The 10,676-nt window shown below is 38.2% G+C and overlaps 1 protein-coding gene across 3 annotated transcripts; it reads left to right on the top strand.

The window, feature by feature from the left end:
* Positions 1 to 5,286: 5,286 nt before the first annotated feature.
* On the top strand, positions 5,287 to 10,236 carry C1GALT1C1 (C1GALT1-specific chaperone 1). 3 transcript variants are annotated; one of them, XM_014544417.1, is made up of 3 exons: positions 5,287 to 5,517; positions 5,801 to 5,840; positions 7,596 to 10,236. In XM_014544417.1, the coding sequence occupies exons 2-3, from the start codon at positions 5,819 to 5,821 to the stop codon at positions 8,555 to 8,557; spliced, it is 984 nt and encodes a 327-aa protein (XP_014399903.1). In that variant the 5' UTR covers positions 5,287 to 5,517; positions 5,801 to 5,818; the 3' UTR covers positions 8,558 to 10,236. The 3 variants fall into 3 exon arrangements, with proteins under 3 accessions (XP_014399903.1, XP_014399910.1, XP_005857437.1); XM_014544424.1 differs by having other exon boundaries at positions 5,287 to 5,561; XM_005857375.2 differs by lacking the exon at positions 5,801 to 5,840.
* Positions 10,237 to 10,676: the final 440 nt, after the last annotated feature.

Below are 10,676 nucleotides of genomic sequence, written 5' to 3'. Positions count from 1 at the left end.
ATCAACCCATGAACCAGAAGGTCAGGGTTCAATTCCTGGTCAGGGCACATGCCCGGGTTGTAGGCTCGATCCTGTGTGGAGCATGCAGGACTCCGCCAATCAATGATTTTCTCTCTCATCATTGACGTTTCTAACTCTCTCCCTCTCCTTTTCTCTCTGAAATCAATAAAAGTATTTATTTTTTAAAGAGTCTTGGGATAGGACCCTGTCCTTGATCTATTGTGTACTTCCTAACGTTTACACACAGCAAGAGCAAGTCACCACCCTAAACCCAAGATTCTCCAGATATAAAAAAAATGGATAAGACCAGTCACTGGACAAATATGAGAGGCTATTCATTCAATAAATCTTTATTGTTATTTTTATTAATAATGTGAAAATATAACTTGACTGTTTAATGTAGGCTTTAAATTTTTTAATATTGGAAAATCATGAATTTGAAAGGTCATAATTCAAGAGTCTCATTAGATCTAATAGCTAGCTCCTATGAATATCTACTATGTATGGGCATTGTTCTAAATGCTCCACATACTCATTTGATCCTCAAAAAAATCTTATGAAATAGGTACTCTTAGTAGCCTTGTTTTACAGATGAGGAAGCTAAGGCTGGGAGAAGGAAACTAACTTGCCTCTGGTCACACAGCTAGTAAACCTCTGAGCCAGAGCTCAAACTATATCCTTCCTGTGCCAGAGCCTGACCTCTTAATCACTACATCAAACTTCCTCTTTAAAATATGCCTTGGAAAATTAGATCACCATATTGCAACTCTAATGAATTATGAATCTAGGCATTAAGCATCAATGGCAGCTATCATCACAAAGAGAGATAGACACACCCTAGCCAGTTTGGCTCAGTGGATAGAGCGTCGGCCTACGGAGAGAAGGGTCCTGGGTTCAATTCCGGTCAAGGGGTCAAGAGCACGTACCTAGGTTTCAGGTTCCACCCTGGCCCAGGCTCTGGTCAGGGCACATGCAGGAGGCAACCAATCGATGTGTTTCTCTCACATTGATATTTCTCCCTGTCTTTCCCCTCTCTTCCACTCTCTAAAAATCAATGGGAAAATACCCTCTGGTGAGGATTAAAAAAAGAGAGACAGATACAATTAGGGTTACAATTGCCAGATAAAATTCACGATGCCCAGTTAAAATTGAATTCCAGATAAACAATAATTTGTTTTTAGTGTAAGCATGTCCCATGCAATATTTAGTGTGTCCTATGCATTATATTTGGGACATGCTTAGACTAAATGAGTATTTGTTGATTATCTGAAATTCAATTTTAACTGGGCGCCCTGTATTTTTATTTGCTCAATCTGGCAACCCTACTTTTGATCCAACTACTTGCTTATACTAGTAAGGAACACAAAGGACAGAGAAACATATTAAAGAAACAGGATGAGGCTACCTGCACAGACTGTGGTTAACTGTACAAGACAAAAAACAGATCTCTTCAACAAAAAAATATCAAGGCAGGGTGGAGAGAGTGGAGAGAGCGAGAGAACCTATAGACAAAAAAGAGACTTTTGAGACACAAAAACCAATCACAATGTGTAGACTATTTGGATTTTGATTATTAAAAATAAGCATGATATTTGTGATATTATTGGTAATTTGAACTGACTGGATGCTTGGTTATATTAAAGAACTATTCATTTTTAGTTGTCTAGTGGTATTGTGGGGAGGGGGGATTAAGAAGCCTTTATTTCTTATAAATACATTTTGAAATGTTTGTGGATGAAATTATATGTCCTAAAGATGCTTCACAATAACCTGGGAGGAAAGTGGAAGTGATAGAGATGAACGATGAACAAGATTGGCTTTGAATTTATGTTAAAGCTTCCCAAAAAGAACATGTGGTTTCATTGTACTTTTCTCTCTATTTCTGTATATGTTTGAAATTTCCCATAGTAAAGTTTCTAAAGGAAACAATACCTAGCACGGTGCCTGACCTACTGCAAACACATAATATATATTTGTTGGCAGGCAAACGGGTTTTTAAAAAAAGGAAAGCTCTCAGACAGCCATCAAATGGAAAAACATTTTTTTAAAATATATTTTATTGATTTTCCACAGAGAGGAAGGGAGAGGGATAGAGTTAGAAACATCGATGAGACAGAAACATCAATGAGAGAGAAACATTGATCAGCTGCCTCCTGCACACCCCCTACTGGGGATGTGCCCGCAACCAAGGTACATGCCCTTGACCGGAATTGAACCTGGGACCCTTCAGTCTGCAGGCCGACGCTCTATCCATTGAGCCAAACCGGCCAGAGCTGGAAAAACATTTTTGAAACAAGATTGTAAACATAACTATGTCTGAACACACAAATGAGATTCATTTAGGGACTAAACTATACTCAACTGGAAACAATAATGAATTTGTTCAGTCAAGGGAATTTGTTTATTGAAGATGAACAGTTGTGAAACTCTAGGCAGAATAGGTACATGTACCAGAGGTACTTAATGTTGGTAAATACAGAAGACATTTTTAACCCTCCAAAAAGATGTTATGTAGAAAACAACCTTAGATTTTCTTCAATATTTATTATTCCAATGAACTGTTGTAGAAAGCCATGTTCATTTCCCAAAGGCCTTCCCAGTGGTTTTGAAAATTTGAGGGCTCATATGCAAGTGAATCACCAATTACTAGATATTAATCACTTCTCATGCTGAATAATGCATGTACTTGGCAGGAGGGCTTTACCAAAAATGCAGGGTTGTCAGTTTTGAATGCAATTCTGCTTTACCTACTGGGTACATAAAGGCAACCAAACTCAAAAGTAACCCTCCCCCACAAGGTGCAGGTTAGTGTGTTTAGTGAAGTGTTTAATGCAGGTTACTGAAATAAGATGTTTATTTTATGCTTACTATTCCACTACGTGGATGCACCATAATTAATTCAACTATTCTCTTATTGATGGATATTCCCTACTTTTGCTATTATAAATAACAATGCATTTGCCTTATACATTTAGCCTTACATTTTGGTGCTTTAATTTCTGGAGGAGAGATCACAAGAAGTGGGTTTGCTGGGCCAAAGAGTATAAATATTCTTAATTTTAACAGACATTAACTGCATGTTATTTTTCTGTCTTATATACAGTGCATAGACTGCTCATTAGGTTATCCCAAATTTTCTGTCCCCTGAATTACTTTTTTTCTAGTTAGTCTGTTGGTTTCTTTTTTTAATTTCTTTTTTTAAATTTTCCAATTAGTATACATTCAACATTATTCTGTATTAATTTCAGATGTAAAGTGGCTAGAAAATCATGTACTTTACAGAGTGGCTCCCCTACTGCTTCAAGTACCCATTTGGCCCAATACATAGTTATCATGATATTACTGACTATAGTCCCTATGTTGTAATCTACATCTCTGTGGCTATTCTGTAACTACCAATTTGTACTGCTTAATTCCTTCACGTTTTTACCTAGGCCACCAACCCTCTCCCTCTGACAACTGTCAGTCTGTTCTCTGTATCTATGAGTCTGTTCCTACTTTGTTTATTTTGTTCATTAGATTTCACATATAAGTAAAACCATATGGTATTTGTCTTTTCTGTCTGACTTACTTCCCTTAGCATAATACCTTCCAGGTCCATCCATGCTGTCACAAAAGGTAAGATTTCATTCTTTAAAGGGTACTTTTACTGGTTTCTTTTCCTCTTAAACATTTTGTCCCTCTAATTTTAAAGATCCCTTTATTAGCTATTCTTCAAATTCAAAAATAGCAAATGCTTATTATAACCAGTGGAACAACGCAATACGAGGATGTATAAAGACAAAAGTAATCACCCACACCTGGACTTCCTGATGTAATAAATAGTAACAGCCTGCTGAGGAGCCTTCTACAACTCTCCTTGCTCATACAAACAGATAAAAAATATGTGTACATATATAAAATTTTGTTTGCTTTCACCGAAGTATAATCATACTATACGCATTATTCTGCAACTCATTTCACTTACCTATGTATGTACATATGTACATATTTATATATATGATGTGAAAATAGACAATATATATTATTTAACAAAATATAGTGAAGATACTCTGCAAACTTCCCAGTACTAAAATTGGTTTTTGTATTCCTTTAAAGAACATAACACCATTATAATTGTTTGTAATGAATAATTTGTCTTTTTTCCCTGCTACGCTGAGAGCTCCAAAGGGGGGGGGGGCTAATTTTGTTCACCACTATAACTCCAGAATTTAGGGTAGTGCTACCAGGATAGTAAATTCCTAAAATCTATTTGTCCATTGTTTCAGTGCTTCTTGAAACCTTCCATCTACACTGGATTATTGCCAATACTCAAGTATATTGTCTTTAGAAACTCAGGCCTAAGTCACCATTCAATGTTATTTGGATGGAACCTACTAACGGTACATTTAAAATATTTGTAAGACTTTGTGCTTTTTAGAAGGAAAAAAAACCTGTCTGCCACAAAAATTAATTTTAAAAGGCACATAACATGTTTAGCGGAGAGTTCTGCACTTTTAATTAGGACCTGGGTTCTAGTCCCACCACTGCCTTTAATTTCTCTGTAACCCTTAGGAAGTGCCTTATCCTGGTCCTGGTTCCTCTTCTGTAGCTCTAGCATTCATTAATTCCACAAATATGTATTGTCTACTGCTAGCACTAGGCTAACTACTAGTGATGCAGGGGTGAAAATAATAGCCAACATTTAACGAATGCTTACTTTATGCTTGACCTTTTGCTGATGGAGTCATATGCACTATCTCATTTAATCTCCTATGAGATAGCACTACAGTGATATTTCCCGTACTTTACAAAGAAGGGGCCTGAGGCATAGCAAGGTGAAGTAACTTTCCCAGCATACCACAGGACGCAGTGAAGACAGGCTTGGATTCCAGACTGAGGCTTCAGATGCCATTCCAAAAACCATAGCGAATCCTTGCCCTCGTAATTTAATAACTATTTCTGTGCCTTGCATTTTCGTCCCAGCCCAGTAGTACCGGGTTGAGCACCTTCTGTTAATTAGTGGGTGCAATGACGACGGCAAATGTTAGAGAAAACATTAACAAATCTGACACTAGAACGGCAAGAGCAACGCTCTCGCTAGTTCTCCCGAGCTCTCGCAGCTTCCACGCAGGGAAAGTGAAGAGGTAGGAGGTGTCAGCAGGTCAGACGCACGCAGGTCTCTCTGGAGGTCCCATTGGGTACAAACCAGCGTGCAGGTCACGCCAGCAAGACGCACTTCTCTGACCTCGGCAGGGGGCGGGGAAAAGGGGCGTGCTGCGTGCTGCGTGCGCGCCGCCCTGCCCACTTCTCCGCCGGCCCGCCGCTCCGCCCGGGCAAGGGTTCGTTTGTCCCGCCCCGCTGTCCCGCCTTCCCGGCGTCCACTTCCTGGCCCTCCCCACTTTCAGCGAAACCAACGAGAGGACACCGCCTGCATCTAGAGCAGCCCAGCCAAGAGCGTAACCGAGGGGCACGCGAACGTGAGAGAAAAGCCTTGCGCGGCTGCGCTTTCCCACCCCTGAGTCTTTCTAGACGCGGGTGAGTGCCTGGGCATCAGCCTGCACCCGGAGCGACCCCCAGAGGTGCCCGCCCCGTCCCTCTTTTCCGGGTGGCCTGGGTCCTAGCCGACTCCCAGCATGCTCTAGGCGGGGTTCCCTGGGCAGGTGCAGTGGGAGTAGTTGGGGATCGGGGGAGAGATACTTAGAGCCACCTTCCTGGAGGCCCTTCTTGGCCCTTCAGTGGGGTCTTAAGGTGACCATGACCTCCCTCTCACTTCTGGTCTCCATTTAATCCTCCTCCCTTTTCCATATTCCACCCCCAGCTATCTTCACCTAAAAAGATGCATCTCAAAAACCACTCTGGTAAGATATGCTTCATTTGTGCCCTGCGCCGTTTTAAGTTTCCCTCTCCTCTGCACCAAATATCCCATCATGTTCACCTCCAGTGTAATTTTTTTCTGTCTCCCTTAATGGAAAAATATATATATCCCTTAGAATAATTGGTGTGAGTAATACATGAGTAGAATCCCCATTGGAAGAATTCTGACGTACATATGCCCTTATCAAGCTGGGAGACGTGTGAATTATCACATATTGGCCAGAAGATGAAATGCCAAAATCTTATCTGAATTATAGAGTGCATCTGACAATTGTAATATTAGGTAGAACTTGTTTTCTGTCAATTCTATTTTCCTCCTTAGAGCTGTGTTTATTTAAAAGTTCCATGGGTGACACAAGAAACCGTCCTTCCTCTTTCCCCACCTCCCAGCCCCACTAAGGAATTACATCTGCCAAGCTATCCCACACCTGTCCTTCTAGTAGAAGTCAAAGTCCATTTCCTCTGGAAGAAAATAAAGGAATGGTTTGCTTGTAGCAATATAGAAATGTGTGCAAAATGTCAATTGTGGCTAACAAATCCCACATTTTTTTCATTTGTAGGAAAACAAGGTTATTCTGTAACTTGTTTATTAAGTTATCGATAATATGGGTAGAAACATTGCTGAGATCATTATTCTCTAATAGAAAAAAACATTAGACTGATGTCAAGAGATCTAATTTCTACTTCAGTCCTACCATTGACTAATTATGTGACTTTGGGTCAGTTACTTAAACTCTTTTGACCTCTGTTTCCCTATCTGTAGAATGAGAAATGACATTAAGTAGCTTCTAAGACCCCTTTCAACTTTTAAGAGTCAAAGGGAAAAATCTCAGTAGCTAAGTAGAACCATTTCTTGTGGAGATAGATGGGAAATTGGGGAAAATCTCAATAGTTGTATTTAATGTTGGCTTTTCTTTTCATTTCTAATTGAAATAAAAATGTAGACCTCACCCCTTGTACTGCCCCCCAAAATAAGAAAATGCCTTGGGAGGAAATAAAAATGGTCATTAATGGTTCCTAGATATGCCTATATTGACTCAGTTCTTATGCAAATAATTTATTTTCATTATGGGCTTTTATTGCATAAGCTAGTTGGGATACTTATTGGAAACCATTTAGTCTTAGGAACAAAAGGGTAAATATTAACATATATGGTGTCAGTCTCAAGAAACTTGTTTTAAATATACTCAAAACACCTAAGGACAGCAGCCATCAGTTAAATAAAGCACCAGGTTGAGAACAAAAAATGCCAGCACAGATACCATTGGTAATTTGTCCATTGTTGGTAGTATTATCTGTTCAATTGAAAGTTTTGATATAAAAGTCTATTTATTTATATCTGCAGAGGTATTTAAATAATATAATGCAAGCTTGTGAAACTAAATTCCTTTAAAGGGGATTATAAAAAGGTAAGCTATGAAACATTGGTTTCTCAGGTTAATGCTTTGATTTAGTACTTGGGTAATTAAATCCCCATAGATGAAGTACAAAAATAACCTCCCAGAAAAATTCTACTGCATAGAGGTGTTGCTGCAAAGTTCCAGTTTATACTGAACAGTATAAATTGGAAGCTCATGATTTATAGACTCCTTGGTACTATATGCAACTAACTTATTTCAAACTTGGGAACCTTCTTTTAATGTTAAGAGCAAAAGGTATTTGTATAAGGAATACCAAATCAAATAAGTAAACTAATATTTTTCTGTTAAGTATCCTAAGAATTTTTTTCTTCTTTATAGGAAAAATGCTTTCTGAAAGCAGTTCATTTTTGAAGGGTATGATGCTGGGAAGCATTTTCTGTGCCTTAATCACTATGCTAGGACATATTAAGATTGGTTATGGAAATAAAATGTACCACCATGAGCATCATCACATACAAGCTCCTAAAAAAGAAGATATCTTGAAAATTTCAGAGAAGGAACGCATGGAGCTCAGTAAGAGCTTTCGGGTATACTGTATCATCCTTGTAAAACCTAAAGATGTGAGTCTTTGGGCTGCAGTGAAGGAGACCTGGACCAAACACTGTGACAAAGCAGAGTTCTTCAGTTCTGAAAAGGTTAAAGTGTTTGAGTCAGTTAACATGGAAACAAATGACATGTGGTTAATGATGAGAAAAGCTTATAAATACGCCTTTGACAAATATAGAGACCATTACAACTGGTTCTTCCTTGCACGCCCCTCAACATTTGCTATTATTGAAAATTTAAAGTATTTTTTGTTAAAAAAGGATCCATCACACCCTTTCTATCTAGGCCACACTGTAAAATCTGGAGAACTTGATTATGTGACTCTGGAAGGAGGAATTGTCTTAAGTATCGAATCAATGAAAAAACTTAACAGACTTCTCAAGTTCCCTGAAAAGTGTCCTGAACAGGGAGGGATGATTTGGAAGATATCTGAAGATAAGCAGCTAGCAGTCTGTCTGAAATATGCAGGAGTGTTTGCAGAAAATGCAGAAGATTCTGAAGGAAAAGATATATTTAATACCAAATCTGTTGGGCTTTTTATTAAAGAGGCAATGGCTAATCAACCTAACCAGGTAGTAGAAGGATGTTGTTCAGATATGGCTGTTACTTTTAATGGGCTGACTCCTAATCAAATGCATGTGATGATGTATGGAGTATACCGTCTTAGGGCATTTGGGCATATTTTCAATGATGCGTTGGTTTTCTTACCTCCAAATGTTTCTGACAATGACTGAAAAATAAAATAAGAGCATGTATATGATCACTGTATAGGACATGTGTTGTCATTATTTGTAGTAACAACTACATATCCAGTACAGCAGTATGTTTCTTTTTATTTCTCTTTTTCAGTTTGGTGACACTGGTTTAATCACACATTAAAATTTAAATAGGGTGAGTTTTTTCCTTAAAACATATGAAAATGTCAAACATGTTGGAAAGAAGTGTTTTAAGAATAATTTTGCAAATCAAGCATATATTTATAAATATATTTATGTAATAAATTCTAAATTATGAACATTAAAATCTGGCACATTTTTGCTGACTGGTTAAAATTTTAACATGTCTTTTTAGCTTTCTAAGATATGTAAGTGAATCTCTAGTTCTTAATTTGTGATTAAAGTAAAACTTTTAGCTATGTTTCCATTACTTCTAATGTTGGTTTATGTTCTAAGCCTCTGCAAGTGCCAATGATTTTGCTTTCTCAAAATAAACAAACAACAAAGGAAATGTTCCCAACCAATGTAAAAGTGGAAGTTGACATCCATCCTTGAGAGAAAAATTGACAATTACAGAGTTTAATAATTTTCCTGGGAGCTAATCTAATGGCATTCCTTAGCATACACAATTTCAGTGTAACTCTCTGTACTTCTCTATGCAAATTGGAGTGGTGACTACAGCACTGGTGACTTGTATCTCAGCTGTGTCTCAGATAAAACTATATCAATTGAAATTTATTTACTCTTGCTGGGCAAATGAGTTCTGTGGAAGTCTCCTTTGAAAAACTTTTGGCAGTCGGGCAGTTTCATTTAACCTGAGTTGACTCTTTCCTAGTTTTGTTTACCTGTTCAAATTTTGAAAATTTCCCCCATGTTCATGCTTGTACCATATTCCAACTGGTTTTGGTGTGGAAGCCTTAACCTCACCGTTCACCTTGGAGTACCATACCATTTGTCTAATTTAAGTGGCTACCCAGAAGTTTTATCCAGTGGTGAATACAATAGCTCCTGTGCTTATAAATGTGTGAAATACTTGGAGCTGATTTGTCCTATAATTGGGCCTGCACGTGCTCAATTAAATTAGATCCATAAAGGCCCCATAGCGTGTGAGACCATGATATTTTAGAGACCAGTATTTCCTGTAACTGGGCTCATGAAGTTAATGGTCTCCCACAGCTTTTGCAAACCAGAAATTTCCTCAAGAGGACCTTGGGCTTCAAATTATTGATCATCAGAGTAGTGTGTAAAAAACCTTTTGTTTTAAATTATCTGATTTTCCGTATTGGAAATTTTTGTTAAAATGAAGGGTTATTTTGAAAAATAATAAAACCCCTTTATCAAGCAACTTAATATGTGGTCTCAGATTCAATTACTACAAATCAAGTCATGTTCACTGTGAGTCCAATGATAAACGGTATCTCACTGATTATAACACCAGTTTATGAGGGCCACCTTGCCCCCAACACCAATATATTAAGTGTCTACTATATTATGTTTGGTTACATTAGTGTATTGACATATAGTTGTAATAAATATATCAGTGAATGCATTCCATTGTTCAATTTCCTAATGGGTGCTAAGGTAACAGTTGCTTTTACTAGTAAACCAAATTGATGCTCTTGATTATATTTTTATACATAAGTATTTGTTCATAATGTAACTCTGTAATAACATTTATAAAATGTTGGTTGTCTTAACATGCTGTCTCTTCGAACTTATTTGTACCCATTCTTATAGATAAAATCTGAATCTGTCACATAGAAAATAATACTGAGGTCATGGTTACCATGCATTCAATAGCCAAAAACTGTAACTCTAACCCCACCATTATTTGGGGGGATAGTTGGGAAGAATGAAGTCTAAGAGAAACTGATCATGATTGTGAATATCCTATATAATAAAAGCTAATATGCAAATCAACCAAACGGCAGAAGGACCGATCACTATGACATGCACTGACCACCAGGGAGCAGACGCTCAATGCAGGAGCTGCCCCCTGGTGGTCAGTGCACTCCACGGCAGCACTAAGGATATCCGACTGCCAGCCATCAGTCAGACATCCCCCAAGGCCTCCCAGATTGCGAAAGGGTACAGGCCGGGCTGAGGGACCACCTCCTTCCCCGAGTGCACCAATTTT

Source organism: Myotis brandtii, unplaced genomic scaffold (assembly GCF_000412655.1).
Source record: "Myotis brandtii unplaced genomic scaffold, ASM41265v1 scaffold1109, whole genome shotgun sequence".
NCBI classification, from domain to species: Eukaryota; Metazoa; Chordata; class Mammalia; order Chiroptera; family Vespertilionidae; genus Myotis; species Myotis brandtii.
The sequence above is the reverse complement of the archived record's forward strand: the minus strand, read 5'-3'. Positions and strand labels throughout refer to the sequence as shown.